This window comes from Xiphophorus couchianus, chromosome 21, assembly GCF_001444195.1.
Source record: "Xiphophorus couchianus chromosome 21, X_couchianus-1.0, whole genome shotgun sequence".
In the NCBI taxonomy this organism is placed as follows: domain Eukaryota; kingdom Metazoa; phylum Chordata; class Actinopteri; order Cyprinodontiformes; family Poeciliidae; genus Xiphophorus; species Xiphophorus couchianus.
In genome coordinates, this window is record NC_040248.1 from 13,780,940 (window position 1) to 13,803,946 (window position 23,007).

Genomic DNA, 23,007 nt, shown 5'->3' on the forward strand with positions numbered 1-23,007 from the left:
CCAAACACAATAAATGTCTTTCAGAATGGAAACAGGGCATCGTCAGTGTGTGTTTTTGTCCACCTGTCCCCAAAAAGTGTTTCCTTTGGAGTTTGGCAAACCTCCCACATTCCCCTGTAGACCACACAGCACCACAAAGCAGCTATGAAGATGTGGTTATCTGTGCCACACACCTGCTGCTGTGGTGACAGCTCTCTCCCAGATAACAGCTAACCCCAAATCTTTCATGATGCGATTAGTTGGCTGAAAGTCCACGGAACTTATCTTTGTCTGCTACCCTTTCTGTGGATAGCTGAAATGACCATCTATGGAGATCGGCTGAGCCCGTTTTCCTTCCCTGCTGCATCCCTTTTGCCTGATATCCATTTAGTGGCAAACACAAAGTGAACCGATTCTGCTTCTCCTCTTTTTGACACAAAGAAATCCGATTAGTTTATGTAGTCATGATTCGCATTGTATTTCTTTAAACTAAATAAATAAGCATTAGATATCATACTAACTTTAAATCCCATCCTTTTTCATGGGTGAGTTGGTACAATGCAGCACACCCCAGCTCACAATGGGTTGTATTTATTTGGACATTTTAAAGCCAAGGACGGGAAAGGCAAAATGAACAGAATAGGAATCAGTTTTTCAGTGTTAAAAACGTGCTGCGTCTCTATCATGGACCAATGTTGTAAACAAAAATTTAAAAACCATTGACGGGATTGCAGGAGGAGGCTACTCGGATCCTGCAAAATCAGCAGCAGAGACATGCAAACATAAACTGAATCCCAGGGAGATTTTCAAGCAAAATCTGAGAGTAAACTCTTTAAATGGAGTTGTCAATCAGCAATGTACGCAGTAAAATTGATCAATCAGTTCATATTTTCTTCATAAAGTGTACATTTTCGACTGCATCTATTTTGATTCATTCATCAAAACGTTGCTCTTTTATTTACGTATGCATGTATTTATGCTGATATATGACAAACTGATTGAAGTGAAAATAATAACAACAGTACAGTTGTATGTAGTCAGTAATCTGCAGTAAATCTGAGTAAATATAAACTGTATATCTTGAGGGAACATTGAACACCGGACATGATTTTCTGTCTACGACCAAGTTTAGATGAACAATAATTACATAAATTACATTTTTTAGAAAAATGAACAGATGAATCAATTGCTAGTCAAGGCCAGACACTAATTAGCTTGAAAGGAAAAAGCAAATCAATACAAAGCTGTGATTGTGAATACCGCAGCGAAAGTTTTCTCCTGTTAATTAAATACAAAGTGAACTGGTGAATTAGAAATCCTTTTGTTTGAACTATATGTTGTTGCATGAGGTTGTGTAGCAAAGCTGTGTGGCTGATTTGATCGGGACGCTCAGATCCTATCCATTAGCATCCTGGACGAGATTCTTCTGATCTGCCAACGGCCTCAAGTAAACTCATTTTAGTGGGCTCGTCACTCTCTCTCTCTCCATCCTCTCGCCGCCCGCCCTAAAGGGATCAATACCAATATGAAAAACCTGGGTTCCATTCTGAGTAGACCACACCGGCGCCTTTCCCTGAATACAAATCACATCACATCACATAGCCGCGCTATAACAGCCTGCAATACGATCCCGAGGGGAAAGGCGGCATCCGCGGAGAACTCCATTTGGGGTCTAAATCAGCTCCATTCAGATGATCAGCGGGGGGCAGGGGAGAGGGTGGAACTGCGAAGGAAGCTGAGGTTAAGACTTGGTAAACATCAGAATCATTTCATATCTTTCATCTTTATCTTTGCAGCTCCATGAGGGTAGATCTGAGTGGCGGTGTTCATTTAAAAAACAAACAAACCCCAAATACATCAGCTCAGAGAAAGTACACAGCACAATTACTCCAATACACAGTCAGCCTTTTTTTTTTATAGCGAAATGACTGTTCAGAATGATTAATGGAAGATAAATATCTGCTCATACAAACTGTCATACTAAATTTGTGAGAGATGGCTGCTGGCAGGCACAACCAGCACTATGCTTGTCTGATGTTTTGTCTTTCAAAAGATGGGGCTTTTAAATGCTGCTAACAAGATAAAAGCTTAATTCTTGCTACAAGACTTTCGTTTGGTTGTTTTTGCTCATAGCTAAGTAGATACAATAATAAAAATAATAATTATTATAATAAAAATAACAAAAACAGCGATCAATACAAGATGACTGAGAGTGAGGGGCGGGGGCATCATTGTAATTTCCCGGTACGCCCCAAGTGAGCCTCTGACCTTTGGAGACTCTTCTCTCACTTGTTACCAGCGCTCTTTACTTGTACAAAGTACTTTTGAAAACGGCCATCGATTAACAGTGGGGGCGGGAAAATAAAGGAGAGGCAGGAAGATCGAAGCGTTCCTGTGTTGTTTTGTTGCCAAACAGGACCCGCCTCGTGCCTGCAGGCTAGATACGGCGCCCCGCTGACAAACCGCCGATTGTTATCTCCTATCGGAGAGCGACGGCGCTGGCGGCCGGCGAGGCTTTGTTTGGAAAGCTCGGGTTAGACGCTGCGACAATGCCACGCCATGACAGGTTTATATAATCCTCGAGGACGATCTGGAGCTAGCAGGCAGAGAGGATAAGAGAGATGGCAGAGGAGGAGAAGGAAAGGACAGTTGAGCTGATGAATCGATTTTGCAGGGTTTTTGTTGTAGAAGCAAAGAGCTTCTTGAGAGAAAAAGAAAAAAAAAAGATCAATAAAGGAAATTTAATAAAATAAAAACTGAAGTTTCTTGGAAGAATTTGATGAAGGACTGTGCATTGTATTATGAAACAAATCCCTCTACAGGCAATTGATGCCTGAGTACCCTGCTTTAATAAATGGCCTACATGTGTATTTTTGTCTAACATTACAAAGAGCAATAGTTGCCCCCCGGAATAAGACATAAATAAGACTGGAAAACCACAGAGCGCTGTGCTTCTTTCTAGTCGAGCCTCTCTAAAGGTGTGGTCCGTTCAGGACTGAAACGTGCGCCGTCTACATTTTCTTTTGCATCCCAGCGGCTCCTCCACCACCTTACCCCAGATGACCAGTCATCCATTCTGAGCCTTCCTGCCATAGACAATCCGTCAAACCACTGCCGTGTCACCTCTCAGAGCAATCTCACACTGATGCAGACCTGCCACAACACAGCAGACGTCGCTGGGATTTAGAGACAATTGGAGCTGACTGGGGCGCAACCTCATTTACACAAAGCCACCCACGACTTAGACATGTCAGTCTGACTAAAGAAGAGCAGTGGGGGGAAAAAAAAGGCTTAGTCTGCTCTCTGACAAGACACAGCAGCTGTGGTTAAATGCATGAACATCAGCTCAGATAGAGAGGCGTCTGTCAAACTGAAGCTACCTGACAGGTCCAGCTCATGCGGTTTTGAGCTACAGTGCTAGGCAAAAGTATTCATAACCAGTGGTTTAAGCCATTCAGAAACCAAACTAACACTGAATCTGTACACTTTCACTTGGCAAAACACAGCGATGGCAGCGTCATTATGTGTGGACCCTTTCCTTCACCTCTTTACAGTAAAAAAAATAATAAAAAGGCTATAATTTTCTTCCAACTGCATAAAGGCTCCCACACACTTCATTAAAAACCGAATAGTCAACACACCGTCACATGGTCGCGGACTGTTTGTATTCGCGTTTGAACAGAGCTCAGTACCAGGGCTTGGTGTCAAGTTTGGCAGGTAGATGCCTCTCTTTTGTCATGGGTCTAAGTCAATGAGTCTATTTTGGCACTTCGGATGAAGTACGTTGTGGCCTTCACTGTGGACTATTTTGTGTTGGTCTATCACATCAAATCCCAATGAAATACACTGAAGTTTGTAATTTGCTAGTAGTTAGGGAAATAAACAAGAGGTATGAACACTTTTTGCTTTTGAGTAAACATCAATTTTAACTTCAAGCAAAATTTCACGTTTACCTTTAAATCAATGAGCTCCTCAACCTGAGCAAGTGTTGGTTTAACTAATTAGTAAGAACCTACTGTACTTGCATTCTACTTGGCTGACAGCCAGTATTGTCACACCACATAGTCAGCAATTACAAGCAGTGATTTAAGCCATTAACACAGCCATCACCTTCTGGACTTTTTATTCTCGAATCAATAACACCCCACGCGCTGCTTTGAATCCTCATTCTTTATTACAGGAGTCATAAACGTGCCCATCTGAGTACGACAGATTTACTCCTGCAGGAACGAGGACCGCATCCGGAATAATCCCCAACGTGATCGCAGCCCTCGCTTCTAGATTTACAACTTACGTGATGTGGACTTTTATAAGCGCTGTGTTGCGTCACATCTAATTGTGTCTGCAGGTTACTTCAAAATATGCAAGATGATGTGCACTTAATACTACTTCAACATGGTGAATATTCATAACGGGGAGCACATTTTTAGCAGGGATGAGTACATGTCACTGTCTGCACCACTTTGACTTGACATGAACATTTTTACCAGCTTACAGCAGGTGTTAATTTTGTAACAAACAACTGTGACAAGTTTCAAGTGCATTATGTATTGCTCTTGACGAGGACACTTTCAAAGTAGAGATCTGAAAATAGTGCATTATTTCACAGTGGCAGGCAAAGTTTAAGCGTCCCAATTATAATTCCTTTAACTATGAACAGATAATTAGAAGGACTGCCCTCTAAATGGTCTACTGATGGGTAAAAAATGGAAAAGTCTTCTAAGCACTTCAAAGGTTCAATTATTTTGTTCATTTTATAATTGTAGAAGGAAAGATACTTAAGTTCTGAGATGGCTTTTAACATCATCTGTGCTTCGCGGGATTGTTAGAACTACGGCTTGTTCAAAGTTACTTTAAAGAAAAAAAAAACATTTTGTATCACTTGGGCTTCTTAAATTACAATAAGCAGCCACTAGACCAGTGGTCCCCAAACTACGGCCCGCGGGCCAGATGCGGCCCGCCTCCACATTTGGTCCGGCCCCCTGAACAATACCAGAGTATTTTCATATATGTGCATTTTTATTTGATAAGTTGGACTTTTGCAATAAAATAAATGTTCCTTAGTAATGAACTTTATTTATTATTAACAATTAGTTAGTAACTATTTTATACATGCATATAATTGACCCTAACCCTTTTTTTTATGTGGAGAACCCAGTGTTATTTGGTTATTATTTATTTCATAAATAGTGTTATTTCCTGACTTTTGTTCTCTGAAGAATCCAGAAAAGGTTATTTGTTTGTGCTTTCTGAAAAACAATACATTTTTATGTTTAGCACTCTTACAATCGTCACACTTTTTCTGTTAAAAACTGACCCCGGCCCCCCATCAGAGAAGGGACAAGTTATGTGGCCCTCACAGGAGAAAGTTTGGGGACCCCTGCACTAGACGGTTAAAACTGTGCATTTAAATGGTTCTTTTTCCAAAATGTAATGATAATGCAACAAATGGCTTGATTGAATATCAAGTGAATTCATTGAGGATTTTCTCTCACAAAAATTCTATACAATTGCTAAAACAGGTATTAAACGTGTCAATGTTTCCAATATCTCTATTAGCATGAAGTTCATATGAGATGCTGGCATGAAACCTAAGTAATCTACACATACAAAGCAATCAAAACAACACAAATAAAGTTATAGGTGAAACTCTGGAATAACAAAGAGAATAAATATAATTTGAGCATGTGAAGGAAATTGTTGGTCCAGAAAGCCAAGAGACCATCTGAAATCTGTCAGCATTTAGAAGCATCCGTGCTACGAGCACAAGCCAGTAACAGGTGGTTTAATATTAACTGATGGCCAATAAAAGAGTTTGTCATCACCAAACCATTACACAGAGGGGCATCACTCGTAAAGGCAAAGAGACCTAAGCAGAAAAGTATTACTGTTCCAAAACATAAACAGAGGCATTTCTAAACATCTAAATATTTCAGTGGGTGGAACTGGAGCCATTATTCGGAAGTGAAAAGAACATAATTTTACCATAAACCAGGTGCTTCTTGCAAGATTTATAACAGAAGAGCCAAAAGAATAATCAAAAGACTTGTCCAAGACCCAAGGAGCACTTACAGAGAGCTTCAGCAAGACATGCTGACGATAATGATGAAAAATAAAAACTGTAATCTTGGCATTAGTGATTACAGAACAGAAGCTTGATATTTAGTACTGTCTATATTGTAATTATATAACTTTGTACAGTGTATGTATGTAGGATATATAGGGACTTTCAATGCAAGTTCTATGATTTTAGACTGTATTATTAACTTTCCTACTCAGGCGCTAAAGATGGAAACTAGCTTAAGCTAAATCTGGTGCAAAGCATCTTTTATTAATGTTTTTTGCACATTGTCCCTGTTTCAAATAAACTAATAAACTAAACTTTATTGTTTAGTTTTGTATGTATAAAAATATACATTTTTATTCAATGTATATGCACTTCTGGTTTCAACTGTTACGTTAACTGAGTAAATGTCAGGCCAGACGCTGAAAACCTGCGCCGACCAGCTGGCAGGAGTGTTTCTGGACATTTTCAATCTGTCCCTGCAGCTCGCCACGGTTCCTGAGTGTCTCAAGTCTTCCACCATCATCCCTGTACCGAAGAAGAGGTCCATCACCAGCCTGAACGATTACCGGCCCGTCGCTCTGACCCCGGTGATCATGAAGTGCTTTGAGAGGATTCTTCTGAGGTACATCAGAGACTTCATCCCCGCAAACCTGGACAGCCTTCAGTTCGCCTACAGAGCGAACCGGTCAACAGAGGATGCTGTCTCCATCACTCTGCACACAGCCCTGACCCATCTGCAGCATCCCAACACCTACGTCAGGATGCTATTTGTAGACTTCAGCTCAGCATTTAATACCGTCATCCCAGACAAGCTGGTGCTGAAGCTACTCGAGGTGGGGCTGCCCGCTTCACTGTGCCACTGGATCAGAGACTTCCTCACCAACAGGCCTCAGGTGGTGAGAATAAGTGGCTCAACATCGTCCCCACTGGTCCTCAACACAGGCACGCCGCAGGGCTGTGTGCTCAGCCCAGCTCTCTTCACCCTGTTTACACACGACTGCGTGGCCATCCACCCCACCAACACAGTCGTGAAGTACGCGGACGACACAACAGTAGTGGGTCTCATTTCAGACAACAACGAGACCCACTACAGAGAGGAGATTCTGCAGCTCACTCAGTGGTGTTCAGCCAACAACTTGGTGCTGAACACAGGGAAGACCAAGGAGGTCATTGTGGATTACAGAAGGTCCAGGAGGACGGATCACACTCCCCTTCTCATAGATGGAGAAGTGGTGGAACGTGTGGACAACATCAAGTTCCTGGGCCTCCACATCACTTCTGACCTCTCCTGGAACACAAACACCTCCCACCTGGTGAAGAAAGCACAACAAAGGCTCTTCTTCCTCAGGAAACTGAGACGGGCTGGACTTTCCTCACGGCTGCTCGTGAACTTTTACAGGGCGATGATCGAGAGCATCCTCTGCCTCAACATGACTGTGTGGTATGGTAGCTGCACAGCATTGGAGAGGAAACAACTGACATGGGTGGTGAGAACAGCACAAGGCATTGTGGGATGCCCCCTCCCAGACCTGGACTCCATTTACACAGATCGGGTCAAGAAGAGAGCTGGATCCATAGCGATGGATTCCAGCCACCCGGGCCACAGACTGTTTGTGCCGCTGCCATCAGGCAAGCGGTACAGGAATATACGGACTACAACAAATAGACTGAGAAACAGTTTCTTCCCCACAGCCGTCAGAGCCATTACTCCCTCCCGCCCCCCCCCCTCCCACACATATCATAACCTCGCAGTCACACATACATATCCCCCATCCCCACACAGCCATATTGTTCTGCACTTTGCACTGTCACATTATCTGTACTTTGCCATAATTGGACCTGCTGCTACTTCTTTGGTGTGGTTGAGTGCCTTTAGTTAATTTAGTTGTATATATTGTTATTATTATTATTGTGTGTTTGCTTAATTATACTGTATATATTTGACCTTTTGCACGGGAGCTGCAATGGAAATTTCGTTGAATTCTGTTCAATGACAATAAATGCTATCTATCTATCTATCTATCTATCTATCTATCTATCTATCTAAATGTGGACAGTAGAATATTTACAGTATATTCAAACTTGTCCATCTGGTTCTTGTTTTTAAATTTACTGAATATCTATGGCTGCATCATTATTCCATCCTGGACAGAGAATGGTTCAAATCAATCTCCTCATGGCCAAATTGAGTGTCTGAAACCTTCTGACCGACTGCAAAAAGGAAAAAAAAGTTTCAAGGAAGTCTCTCTCATACATAGAGGTGTGAAGTAACACCAACACAAAATGGATCATCACGGAAAAATCAACAACAGCAAAGCTTTAATGCCGTCTTAGTGAGTCACAGGTTTGCCAAATGTACCCAAGAACCCAGATATATTTAAAAACTAGAACTGGCTGCTCACTGAAGCTAAGAAGATTTACTCTTTGAGAAACTGTTTATTTTAAATAAAATAGTAACAAGGTGACTTTGGTTTTGTATTGTAGCCAGTAATAAAAATTTTAAAAAACATTTCATTAACCAAAAAAAAAGTACATTTAACAGGAAGTTTATGGGAGAAGATTATATATACCGGTAATCTGGGAAAAAGATGGGGGTGGCAACAAAACTAAATTTAGCAACAAAAAAAAATGTGAAAGATTTCTGAAGAGTAATGAATGCAACTCCCTTATTCTTTTATAGCAAGGTAAACCAGTGAAAGGAATCTTAAAGGAGAACTGATTTGGTTAGGTTGCCAGCAATCTTGTTGTTGCAAAGTGACATTACAACTTCAATCAGTCGGTCTGGCACTCAACCTGTTCATGCATTGAACTAGCCATCAAGCTGGTCATACCTTTGCTGAAGGAAGCCTATAAAAGGAGCCACTCCAGTTCCAGGTCCAATCATAATGAAGGGCAGCGAAGGGTCAGAGGGAGGTCGAAAGGAGTAGCTGGGTCTCAAACTCACATGAATCTGAGGTCAGAAAGTATTACAAATCATTTAAAATAATGAGCTTCATTACAACAGTGCTGTAAAGCCACTTTGGGCCCAGCAATTCTAATAATTGATCTACTCATTATTCTAAAATGCTCTAATGAGAAAATGTGTGATTTAGCTAGAATCCATTGAGTCGGCAATTTCTTCTTTTTAATTAGCTGCACACAAGTAGTCCAAAGCGGATTGTTTCTGCCTGTTACCCTGAAGAGTTTCCAAAGCAGAACATGTGTATTAAATAGAGCTTAAATCCAAGCCGACACATTTCAGCAGGAAGGAAGCTTTGAACTTCAACAGGACTTGAGCACTTCATCAGCTGATGTGGGCACTTAGAGATGATTTAGATGTAATTTCAGTCTTATTCTCTCCTGGAAAATGATTACCTTTGGCAGAGCCAGTTCAGCCTTCTCAGGGAAAACCAGGCCAGGATTGACGAGGTCAAACAGCCAGCCGGTGCACAAGCCTCGCCTGCCTGTGGGCCTCCCAGAGCACGCTGGGAACTCAACCACGTTGAAGACAAAACGCAGCTTTTCCGGATGCCTGAGATGGGAACTGCAGGAATGAACCCAGAGAGGATAGGACAAGGAAACAGAGAGAAAGTACAGTGAGTGATTGCATAAGGCATAAATATAGAAAACAATGGGCAAACAGAAAAAGAGACATTAGAAAATAAGGTAAAATACAGAGAATGAAAGGAAGGAAAAGAGAAAAATCTTCATGAACAGCCAATAGCACAGTATATCAATAAAAGGCTAATAAGAGTTGCCTGTTTATCTATAAATGTAAAGTTTAAATCATTAAAATTTTGAAACTAATCAGAATTTTTTTTTCTTTGCCGTTTTTTTAATCAAATGCAAAAATTGCCACATTGTTCTAACTAAAAGTTATATTTATAAATAAAATAACTATAAACATTCTGATTAAAATAGGACTAGAAAAAAATATTTCATACACAAGTAATATTTTGTAGAGTTTATTTTGGGCGACGAATCAATAAAATTCCATCAGCCATTTCTTGACTGACACAGAAATGTATCAGTCAATTTAAATTTACCACAAATGTTGGACAATTCCATATAAATGCTCACTAAATATGTTGCATATATTTCTTACAGAGGGAATATGTAGCCGTCTCACTATTTGTTTAAATATTGAAGGCTGTACGATAGGCATTTATTTTATCAACAAGTCCTTATAATCAGGATCAGTGGGCAGGATTTCCACTGCTCTGGTTAATATCTAGTTAACAAGCAGCGCAAGTTAACCAATCGGATGTTAAGAGTGTATCTAAGCAACTGCAGAGGCACATTATATTTCATACTATTCAATATTTTATTATATTTCCTGGCGCAGTGAAGCAAATGAAGCATGAAATAAACACTGAAAAATGTATACATAATTTTAACATTCAATGACTTTTAATACAACTGAAAATATGTTTCTTGAATTACTTAATGTAACAGTGAAAGCACTTTTATTAATATTTATCAACCCATCTACCCACGTTCTATTTAATATCAAGATACCGTCCTGGGAGAAATATGCATACCCTTTTTTAAACTCTAGGCTTTAATGTATCCTGTATGGCCCTTGGGTCTCGGGGTGCACACTGTACACCCCAAAGCAACTCCAAGTGTTGCTTTGAAAACTTGGAGTTTAAACTAAATAACTACTGTACCTAAGAAAGAGCAGATCATTCATACATTAAATCCCCAGTTGCTTTATTTTTTTTTCCAGGGCTGTTTATTGCTATTTTCTATCAAAAAACATAAATGTATTACCATTTACACATTTTCCCCAGAATTAGTTGGGCTACCCTATATTCTTTGCAGCCTGGCACCAGCAAATGTGACCATAATTGTAAATGTTTCTGCTTGCCTGGCTTCAGTAAATGTGTCTCTACCGCCTCTGTGTTCTCATCCCTGCTGCTGGTTACAGCACTATGTGCTCCTCTCATCCTTCACTTTCCAGTTCCTGTGGGCCACTGGAGACCTCTATTGACCACAGCATCAATAATGCAAGTCTCTAATGTCTGTGCACCATCTGATAAACTACAGCCACCCTCTCTCCTGTCCGTTCTCCGCCTCGCCACACAAACACACACATACCCATGCATAAATACGCAGCCAAAGTGCGAGACTAATGAGAGCAGTTGGGAAGTTCTGACATTGCATTAGACGCTGCTGTTCCACATGAGCTTTAAAGCAAGCCTAATAGGCAGTAGCTTGAAAGGACAAGCAAATCAATGACGAGCTAAGTGAGGCTAAAAGAAGGAATGCTCGACCTATTTAAGCTAAGCACAACTGGCTAAAGGCTATGCAATATTTAAAGTCCAATCAGTTGTGTAGGGGAAAAGAAAGATCTCCACAAACACCCATCAGATCCATGGAAATCTGCAACAAGTATTGCTGTTTCTGCATGGCACCATACATCTCCTATGAATGCGTCATGGGTGTATGAATGCGTCTACATTTCATAATGCATTTTATCACAATATTAATTCAAACTCTGAGCTTATGGCCTAATAATAATACATAAACTTGAAGATTTACTGACCAACCATAATCCACTTCAATATAATAAGGCTAACGGGTTGAAGGGACCAAACAATTCAATTCTTTTTCCTAAATTATCACAGCTGTTGCAGGGACCCCTAATCTTCCCTGTTTGTGGAGCCTGAAAATACCCAGAAGAAATAAGAAAAAAAAAGTAATTCCCCACAATCCGTCAGAGCAAAATAAGACACACACTTATGGACATGTGTTATTCCAGATAAAAACTGGTAAAAACTGGATGTCAGGGAACAACTGCATACAAACAGAACAAACTTGTTTTGTTGTTTTTTTTCTGTCAACTTACCTTGCTGCTGAATAAGGCCTGGGCTGCAGTTTTGGCAAAAGCTCTGAAAGGCAAGCAAAAATGTCAATCATCTTGTTGTCTTGCTAAGATCTTGTTACACCCATGACAGAGCAGAGGGGAGGAGGGAAAAAGAGATATGTGAAAGTCACCGTGGTCCACTGAGACATCCTGCCTATACCAATCTATCCTCAATAACCCCCCATCCACCCACCCAGGTTACGGTCTTGTTTCTGGGACATATTTCTATATTTATGAAATTACAAACTCAGGGTTATAGAATCCCAGGTGTCCAGATGTGGAGCCAGTAGGAAACAGATTGCTTATGCACAGCTTAGTTCAATGCCAGGCATGAAGGTGCCCTTTTTAAGGTAATGCGCGTGACGAGGTGTCGGAGAAAATCAGGAAAAGTACGAGATATTTCTGACCCTGTAGCAACAGCGCAGGGTTTCCAAGCAGCGACCTGCGCCGCTCATTAGACACGCAAGAAGGCGGCAGGCTGAGAGTTATGTGACGCGCTTTCTCCACATTCGCTCGCGTTTTAGTTGGAGCTGCCTGATGGATGATGGAGGAATGAGTAAATTTGCTGCAAATGTAACCAGCTGAGGTTTTACAATAACACATTTTTCTGCTAAATTGCTCACAAAGACAAAACAGCTGCACTGAATTTGTTCCCCCATCTCTTTCTGGGTTCATCCAACGTCTGGGAGGCTCAAAGTGCCTGAGAAGCAGCTCTGCCGTTTGACATCCATTTGTCCCTTTGACTAAATATCTCTGCTTTCCAAAAACAGAGAAAGCAGAAGTTCGAGAAGCAAAGTGAGTAGCAAAGCAGTCAATATATCAGTGTTAACGATCAGCACAAAGATTTTAGAGTTAGAGGACTGACTGTATTTGGCTTCAGTGAAAAAGAAAAAAACAGAAGTATTTCAAAGTAGCAGGAGATTTGTTGCCACATTTCTGTGGAAACGGCCTACAAAATGTAATAAAGTTCCAGCATAAACTGACATGAAAAGAATATCTTATTTAAAATGCAACCAAATAAATGCTTGTGAAAACTCTATGCTGATGGATAAAACACAGCAGAGACTGAAGCTTTCTTATTTTGGGACAGAAAAAAAATTCCCTAATGCACAGAAAAGAAGCTGCAATAAACAAAATGCACCAAGAACTCTGGCTGGTCTTGCCTCTTCTGTAATCGATGTGTTTGTAGCACTGAAGCAAATCAAAGTGAATCAGTTCTGAATAAAATGTTAAGAAATAATTAGGACTAAGCCAAAGCAAGATGGATTACAAAAAATCAATGATGCCTTTTAAACTTTTTACACCATAAAAACAAAATACAGTTAACTATGTATAACATTTGGAAAAAAAAAATCATATTTTATTTCATGTTCCATCCCAAAACTTGAAGGTGTTTGTGGGAATTTAATTGGAGAGATCCACACATAGTAGTGCACGATTTTCAACTAGAAGAAATATTCGAGATGTAAACTAATAAAAATCTGAAAAGTGTGGGCTCTAACCAGTTTCTCTGTTAATTCTGATTTTTTTTTTTTTAAACATACAAAAAAGGTCCTTCCATGTATTTTCAAGTGATGGCTTGTACAGTGCTTTAAACTTTGCCTGACTAAGATCTATCTGGAGTGGTTCTTGATTTTCTGGATGCTGTGTGTTCACTCCAGCATGATGAACAGCTGTACATTGAAAATAAACTGCACAAACTTGAACTGAATTGATTTAAGAGTATCAGAGTAAATAGGACTGCAAATAAATAAAAAAACACACTTTATTTGAAAAAAGAAAATAAAACACCTGAAAACAATATGTCCTTTTCCTTCCACTTCACAAAGGTTTCAAGGGTAATAAGTAATTTTACTGCACACTGTCAAAGTAACAACAAAGCAAAACTAGATGTTTTTGGACAATACGTCTGATCCAGTTCTTTCCGTCAGTGAAAGCTCACACCTCTCCATCAGAAGGTGTATCATGTACCTTAACACAATCCCATACAAGCGCACAGCGCTCCAGTTGCTGCCTTTCTATCACTGAGTGACAGGACATGTCTGAAGCAGAACAAAATCAATCCATCATCTTGCAGTCCTGCGACACGATGATACCTCTCTTCCACTCGAAAGATGTCTATCTTCAAAAACTTTCTGAGACAAAACTTTTTTTTCTTTTTTTTTTTTTTGCAGTAAGTGGCTACAGAGCACATTTTGAACTATCCACTTGAGAGAAAAAGAACATGAATTCTCATCCAACAAATTTAGTCTAAGAATCCCCTGAAATGTATTCTGAAATTATCATTTTCAGGGGAATCGTCGATCACAGTGCACCTAGTGTAATCTATTTTATGTGTGTCTGTGATGGAATTTCTATGCAAAAGTACTGTTTATATGGATTACAAAATAAGACAGCAACATTGCTTATGGTAAAAGTGTAAACCTTCTGAGACGTATGGATCGTTTTATTTGGCTGCACAAAAAATTAGGGATTAAAAAATTAGCATTAAAGAAGGATTTCTCATCAAACCGTTTTAAAAACCTAAGCACCTGTTCTATTTAAAAATCCATATAATGAAACACTTGTAGAGGCAATTTAATGTATCTGGTTGGAATAAAATTAAAATGAGCAGCGTGATGTATGGTGCAAGTCTAGTTTCTTAGGACAAAAGTATTTGTCACAGTGAAAAGAATTCACAGATCTCTTCTGGTTTTGCTTTTTTTTCCCCCCAGACTTCAAATGCTTAATCTCCCAAAAAATATGTATATCAGACAAATGTAACACACATAAATCCTAAGTACAGTTTTCAAGAAATTATTTTAGTGATGAAAGAGCAAAAAAAGGACATCAAAACCCACCCCAAGTCTACTTTCTGCCATTATGGGTTTGCAACGACTGCCAACGAGCCTCTCACGCCAATGTGTAGGAATTTTGGCCGACTCTTCTTTGCAGATGTGCTTTAATTTAGTTCCATTGAGAGTTTCAGAGCATGAACGGCCTCCGAAAGGTTACCCCGTACAATTTCAATCCGATTTAAATCCTTAACCTTCATTTTGGCTATTTTTAGCCATCCATAGATGGACTTGCTTGTGTCAGCGTTGGCTCATTAGCTTTTTTTTCAGAACACCCAATTTAAAGGTCAAAAACCGATGGTCAGTCTTTGGGATTTTCTGCTGGAGAGCAGAGCTTAATGTTTTGAAGGCGAAATGCTATTTATACCACAGTAGTTGTGAGAGTGGTTTGAGACTGTGTTCTTTTTTGGTCAAAAGTGGCTTTGGCTTGAAACTTGCACTGACTTAGGTTATTTGGCTAATTGTCATATTAAGTGTAGCATAAAAGGAAAAACAGAAGAAAACTGTAAGGGCTGAATACTTGTTTTACAGTGCTGGATTCCCTCTACTTTATACTGATTTAGTTGGTAGCAGAAGTAAAAATCAAGCTTAAAATAAACTGAGAGCTAAAAGCTGCACTATTTCATTGCAACCCAGCAGTAAAGTAAACTAAAGAAATGCTCATATAGAGCATTTCTGGGAACATTTCTTTCCCTGAGGCTGTAACCCCAAAGTTTATATTTGACACAATGGAACAATGGATCATTTAACAAGATAGCTGGCTCTAAGCAGTAGAAATCTCCCTCAACTTATACCCTGAGTTTACTTTTACGTTCAACCTGAAGTGGGATGTAGACATCTGGGCTTAAATGCATCTCCCCCTGGTATTTACAGTTAGTGAACAACATCAGCAAACACCTTTCCTTCGGCGGAGGTAATGAAGCAGGAGAAGTGGAAAAATTGCAGACGTGCACTGTCCAGTTGACACTCTGAGCCAGATTTGACCATTAACCTATGATCCGGACAGACCCTGGACTTTTTTTTTCCTTTTCCCCTGTCCTCCCAGAGCTCCGAGGCTCATCCGCAAACCAGCCAACAGCTGTTGCCCTGCGGGGCCTTGAACGCACCATTTTTCACGAGGGCAAGACTGTCCGGATGAGAGGTTTCTGCATCAGTTCACCACGGAAACGAAGGAAAAAAAGGTGCTGCGCTTGGCAAGTTTGGCCTAAAATAACTGACATTGGGGTAGGTCGAGAGCTGTGACACAGCTGTTTTGAAGGACGACTCAACTTGTATATGTGAAGCTGAAGCCAACTTAATTTCACTGTCGGGTAAGTTTCAGTCAAATCCTTTTAGGATCCATGTAGGATGACCAGCCAACTATCTTAATGAGCTGAAGAAAAATGTTTGCTTTTGACCAGCAGTTTGGTCCAAGAAAGATGAGAAACAATAAAATTATTAGCAGTGATGTAGGTAAGCAATAAACCTTCACACACTGAAATTATGACACCAAACTGTTATTGGAGCTGACGTGCATAAAAAAATTCAATAGAGAAATAAGTGTTGACCCTTTGGGAGTCTTCCAAATTAGACTGAGTGGACTACTTTGTGATTAAAAGCTTTGACAAAAAAAAAAATAAAATCTGCTTTTTTTCTGAGGTTACAGTGACACCTAGTGGATGAAACTTATCATAACAGAAAAATGTGTCCAGTTCCTTCACAAAGATTGTTGCTGACTCGACCAAAACATAAAGCCTCATTAAAGAAAACAAAAATCAAATAAAAGTGTTATAGTGCAACATATGGCAGTATGAAAGCTTACTCTTCATTCAATATTTATACACAACTGTTGAAGAGAACAAAATGAAAACATTCAGAGTATTTATATGCTACTGATGTAGCTGGCTGGATCAATACAAAGCACACTCCTATGGATTATGTGACAGAAAGAATAAGGTAAACAAGAATAGTAAAAAAATAAATGTGATCTGCAGAGATTTTTTTTCTCTGTGGCCTGTTAGGAAAAATGTCTGACAAAAACAGCTTAACCTGTTTTCTCTTCTTTTTCCAGTTAGGGGATAGTTATAGCCACAAAAAAAATCCCAACTTGTGTTTTCAGTTCATGAGTTTAAAAAGCATGCGAGTAGTTCGATTTGGACACGAATTCATGCCTATGACGAGTGCGTGTAAACTTGTGAGCAGAACTAAAAAGTGCTTGAGTAAACAGGTTAACGTCTGACCTATTAGGAGGCTGAGAGGAGGCGAACAAGACGGGAAGGCTGTGAGAAGCTCCGACACACTGAGGCTTGGATCTCGTACATAGAGGTTGTAGTCTGCAGCACCTTGCTTACTGCAGAGCTCCTGCAGTCTCCTCTTCTGGGCGCTGTCTGACGTATGTTCCACCAGCGCTCGCAGAAAAGCCTTCACATAGACACACAAAACAGATGTGGTTTCACCCAAAGCTGCTCTGCGCCTTTATCAGCCACGGCAGACATTCCTTCTGCATTTTATCCCTACTGAAGGTTTCATCCACTGAAGCAAATAAAGGTGCATTTAACGATGCAAACCGGAAGACCTTGATTCTAGCCTTGTTGTGCGAGACAGTTTAATAAATGTGCTGCTGCTTCAACTACTATAAAAAAATCATTAAACTTGGAGATGGTTTTGCTGGCCATTTTATCTTGAGGTAAGCTTTTAATACTCAAACAAATTCATCAGAACCTATTAGTGCAATCAGATATTGAGCTCTATTCCCTGAAATCTTGTTAAATTTTCAATTTAAATGCCATTTAATTCACAATTACGATACGTTTTGGAAAAACTATTTGTTGTCCCAAACGTAGGCTGTGTTTTCAATTAAAATACTTAAAAAACATTAATTGAAAGCACTAAAAACCTCATTAAAAAGTAATTACACAACTTCCTTCAATAGCTGTGAATTAATCTAAAAGGATAACCAAATTGTGGAAAGACATTAATTATGCATAGGTGGCTTGAATAATTTCACACAGCTGTATACATATGCATAGATTAGTTATGAACTGTCATCTACTCATTAAAAATATAAATTTGGGTCCTCATCAATTTTTGTTTGGTACACTTTCAGCTGTTTTAGGCTCATTAATCACATCTGTAGATATGGACAAGTTTAGGTGAACTTTGTCTTTCCTGTAATGTCCTGACCTCACAAAGATCAACACACGTGCCATATTTAAAAACAGTGTTAAGTTTTCTTAATGTTCAGCCATACTGACACACTGTTATTTGATATTCCAATATAAATAGCTTCATGTTAAAACTGCAATGGAATGTGTCACATACAGTAAGCGGATTTCAAGACTAAATATTCCTCAAATTGATCAATTTAACAAACTTGGTTTATTTACTAATTTATGAATAATGAACTAATGATGCTCTCCAAAATATAAAAAATCTAGTGAAATGATACATCCATGAGAAAAATAAATATGAATTCCATCTTTAAAACATAGGAAAAAAGAAAGACAATGAGTACAAGAAGGTGTTTTAAGATTTCCAAAAGAAACTTGTGCAGAGCACATTCCTGACCACAGCTCAGACATTTTTTTTTTCACAGCTCAGTACTGCTACAACTTGATATTTTCACACTCTACATGTGATTTTAATTCTACACCGCCACAGGCAACTAGAGAAGTTTGATGAATATTTCAACTTCGGCCCCGGACTGAGTAAATTCAGCCTCAGCTAAACTTATCAAAGCAAACTATGAACCCCAGCATTCCTTTCTGGAGCTAGAGCTTAACAAAGACAGTCTGAGCCCCAGTAGACTTGCTCAGTCACAAAATTTGATAAGGAGCTATATTTTAATCATATCTGCATTGTGCAATTAATTACATGTACACTACAAGTGAAGTATTTTTTCCTTTCTCGAACTTCGACAAGAACTTTAAAAGTTTGCCAGGAAGAAGCAGAAGAATGTTTCAGTAGGAAGTTCTTTGCCTTTAGCATTAGCGCTGCTAACCACATAGACCAGAAAAAACCCTCATTGGATTAAATCATAAATAATGACTTGGGTTGGCTTATTAGGGTCCATCTCAACTCAGGGGCTTCTTCATTCAAGGGCCGCATTTGAAGTCAATTAAGTCACAACGATGCGATGAATTTGGCTGTCTAAATTCAAAGACGCCTCCAAATGCGTTCTTCTTTTCCCCGAATTGAAACGACGGTTAAGGTGGATCATTCTCAGCCCCCCCATCCAAAGATTTGTTGCGGGGCGAAGGGGAAGAACACTTGCATCTTTTTCATTAACATCTATAACAAACACAACCGATTTACTGACACAGACACCCTATTTTTATTTATTTTTTCTATTCTTGTTCCTTTTGCCTAAACTTACATGTACTAAATGAGAATCATTGAAGTGACTGCTGAAATAACTTTGTCTTCTTGTTTTTTGTCATAACCTCATGTTCAAACTAAGCTAAGACAGCAGAAGTGGCTATAGAACAACCTTGGAACATGCAGTACCTTCTTAGGAACACTCCTGATCTCAAGGCACCAAGTGAGCAGGAACAGCAGTGAAACATTTTCAGGAATGTGTGGTGGCACCTGTGCACCTTCAGGAGGGAAGAAAAGAAAATCTAAGAATGTAAAATTACACTTTGTAAAGAGGATTTATTGTGAAAAATACACAAAATGATGTTCAATTTGTTACAACATGTTTATATAGGAGTTTGGCTGTCTAAACAAAAAAAAATAAACTACCGTATTCTGATCTTACCTCTTTTCTTTGTATTGTGTTTAAGAGAGATCTGAACGCGATGGTTCTTCTGGTCCTGAAGGCCGAGTCTGTGGAGCAGATGGTCCACCTCTTCGGCCACATTTGGGCAAAACACGTCAAAAGAATCTCCAGGGTGATAGGTCATGGATGGGAAAGCCTAGTGATTAAATAAAAATGTAACAACCTATGTTATATAATGTTGTCGTTACACCAAGTTATACACTGCAGTTTCAACACTTGGTAAAAATATTAATTAAAAGGTCTTAGAATAAATTCATTTGTGGTACCATAATCTAACAGAAAAATGTAGACACCTCAAGCCGTTTGTTTAGCTGGGAAACCCCCACTGAATACCATCATATATTCATGTAAACCAGATCTTCATAAGTAAGAAAATGTCTGCAAGAGCCCTGGAACTGTGACAAACAAGGCTGGACAAGGACGCAATTTATCTTGGAAGAAAACCACAGAAAAGAAGATGGCAAGAGAGGAAAAGAAATATTCCTAAAGCAGAAAGAAACAAGCTTTCTAATAACCATGAGAAAAATGTATTTCATATCATCCTGGTCTCAACAAATAGGTGGCGGCACTTAGCTGGTACATGAATTTCTATGTGTGACGAAGGAAGGTGTCAAATCCCATCTAATATAAACACAAAAGCTATAAATATCTGGACAAGGTGAGAGTTCATCTATTAAATTGACTGAAGATGAATACATAATCGAAAAGCTGGACTACAGACATTTTTTATTTGTGAGCCTACCTCTTTATTATTGAATTGAATATAATTTCAGATTTTAGTATAACTTTTCTTCAGGTTAACTTGGAAAGTGAGTTATTATTGTTACGAGTTAATTTTCTAAACTACAGAAAAGTTATTGTTAGGGAAGCTCAAATGTGAAAAATTGGACTGATGTTAATATGCGATAGTAACTCTGCTATTATGTTAGATTTACCAATGTTTTACTGTATCATTTCTTTATCTGATTACTCAATTAATCACAAGAATAATTGTTAGATTAGTCAATTACTAAATATTCATTTACAACAGCCTCCTATCATGTTGTAAATATTAATTTACTAAACATGCTTTAGAAGGCATGCCACAACAAATCTTAATTTTTCTGACCATTGTATGCATAAATGTGCATAGTTAACTAAACTCTGCTTCAAATCCCTGTCTGAGGTGATGCAACAATTAAGTTTTTCAGTTCTTCATTCTCCAGGTGATTGTGAGGGAAAACACCTCACGCTCACTGCTGAGCATGGCATCGCGACCTCTTTGAAATAACAGGATGTTTTAAATGCAAATGTGGCCACCTCTAACAGAACATCATTGTTGATACTTATTTCACTCCAGTCATATGGAAATCTAGGATTTCCCTATTTATTGCAGTGATTGTTTTTGTAATATTGTAGATGAAGAGTTTTAATAGAGCCTGAAAAACGAATATACTTGAATATAGTATACAGAATGTACAGAATCAACCTTCTTTTATAACCAGGTCTGAGTCCCCAGACCTAAAACCTGTGGGGTGAACTTAAGAAAAGACACCATAAAAGATAGCCAAGTATAATCTGGGATGATGAGAGATGGCTCATTTATTCAATATGTGTGCTCAAATTAAAGTTTGGATTTTTCCACAGTTTTCCGTTTGAGACTATGCAAATACACCAAAAAAGTTTTTTATTTTTAGACTTTTTAATACACCATCGCAAGGGGAATCAATGGGGAGAGAGAACTACATAGTATATTGTGACGCTTACAGAAATATCCAGTTCCAGCAGAAGAGCTGTCTTCACCGAGTCTCCTTTACTCAGCTGAACCGCCTTAGAGATGGGCACCTCATTACAAGTCTCCTTGCTCAAACGTTCAACAGCCTGAAAAAAGAAAACATTCATGGGGTGAAGGATAAGTATAGCAGATATGTTTTCCTTTTCCATCTCGAAAATTCATCACCTGCTCCACAGCGTCTGCTTCCTGTAAAGCAACGTCTAAGTATGGCGGAGGTAACGCAGGAACATTGAGAGAGGACTCAGACAGCGGCGGTAGGGAACTTGTCAGTGAGGCTGCCAAGGAAACCTGGGGGACTCCTTCACTACAGGCTTGTGTTTTTGGTGCTGATGAAGAGACAGTTGACGCTGAAGCTGGCCTGACATCAGAAATGGCCAAAGAAGAAGAATATTTAGAGTCTGGCTCACAAATCTGTTTATCGGCGATGCTCAAGAGGTTCAACTGGACGTCCGGTAAGGATGACTCAGGAATTTCTTTGGCAGAATCTTCCTTAAGTTGGACAGTTCTGTCAGAAGCCATCTTTGATAAGGTGTCTTTAATGGAATTCCACAGTCCTTTGAGCCAAGGGTCAATAACCAGCTCCAACCTTAGACACAACAAAATCGGCGAGATTCTAAAACAGCAGCAGAACACAGAAGAAAGAAGTGATAAAAGTTGGATGTTCGCTTACCCTACGCCGTCATCTGCGTACCCAGTCGGGTAGAACTGTTTGGCTCCGAGTTCCCGAAGACGACGTTCAATTGTCTTCCCGCAGTTGCAGAAATTTGCATAATTTGTGTCTCCTAAAGCTGAGATAAACAGAGAACAGAGAACAGAGGGACTGAACAGAAAACAATGTGAGGTTACATTTGCTTTATAAATCATGACAAAGCAGTTGACATATTTCTGATGGATAAGCTACAAAAAAGAATTCCTTAACACCCTTGTGTAAGAAATTACCTAAAAGTGCATATAAAAGGTGTTTATAGTGATCAGGGGAGAGGGTCCTTTTCTTGATGCGCTTCACAAACTGTAGGGCATTGTCTGGAGGCTCCCCATCTCCAGTGGTAGACACGACAAAGACTACCGGGGCACGCTCCTTCTCCAAGTTGTACTAGAAGTAAACATACTCTAAATAGTTATCAGCATTTCTGCAAAGCATTTAGGTGATTTAGGGAAATCCTTATCTTGTTCTGAATGGTTTCTTGTGTGCGGGACTCATGTAGTACAAAAGTAATTCTGGTATATCGACAGATACCTTGTCGTTTTGGTTCAGGCAGCAGAGATCAGCAACCAGGCCGTGCTCCTCAGCCTCCTCGGCGATGCCCTCAGCTATGGACTGAGCCTGACCCTTCTGAGAGCCGTACAACACAACAAAGCGAGGCTTCACCTCAAGAGGCATGCTAGGAAAGCCAGAAAAAAAGAGGGCTTTTTTGCATTAGTATAAATATACTCTAATCTTTTTTCCCCACTCAAGAGTTACTGTCACCACATTGTTACAGTAGTCTCAGCTGCCACCTTTCTTTGGTCAGTCATATCGCCTAGTTTGGCAGCAGAAATCTGCACATCATCTGTCAAAATAAACACTTAACGAACAAATCAAACAAAATAACATGTATTTATTATGAGTATTTTACGAATGGAGCACTTTGTAAAGAAAAGCATTACGGAGTAACTTTAAATTATAATAAAAATACCTGTTAACCATTGCTAAGATTTAAACAATATATTATCAGGGGAAGTCAAGTGTATTTATAAATTTAACAC

At 39.4% G+C, this 23,007-nt stretch overlaps 1 protein-coding gene across 4 annotated transcripts in view; it reads right to left on the reverse strand.

Annotated features, from left to right (window-relative positions):
* Positions 1-23,007, reverse strand: part of mtrr (5-methyltetrahydrofolate-homocysteine methyltransferase reductase) — a 36,864-nt gene that overhangs the window by 12,769 nt on the left and 1,088 nt on the right. For 2 of the 4 annotated variants that reach the window (XM_028005468.1, XM_028005467.1), the window contains exons 2-12: positions 22,499-22,643; positions 22,201-22,354; positions 21,932-22,049; positions 21,427-21,847; positions 21,234-21,347; positions 19,467-19,623; positions 19,214-19,302; positions 16,948-17,128; positions 11,877-11,919; positions 9,401-9,569; positions 8,878-8,996 (exon numbers count right to left, since the gene is read on the reverse strand). In XM_028005468.1, the coding sequence (XP_027861269.1) occupies positions 8,878-8,996; positions 9,401-9,569; positions 11,877-11,919; positions 16,948-17,128; positions 19,214-19,302; positions 19,467-19,623; positions 21,234-21,347; positions 21,427-21,847; positions 21,932-22,049; positions 22,201-22,354; positions 22,499-22,642 (1,709 nt within the window). In that variant the 5' untranslated portion in view covers position 22,643. Of the gene's footprint in view, positions 1-8,877; positions 8,997-9,400; positions 9,570-11,876; positions 11,920-16,947; positions 17,129-19,213; positions 19,303-19,466; positions 19,624-21,233; positions 21,348-21,426; positions 21,848-21,931; positions 22,050-22,200; positions 22,355-22,498; positions 22,644-23,007 lie in introns of those variants that run through there. The other 2 variants (XM_028005469.1, XM_028005470.1) reach the window with 2 other exon arrangements.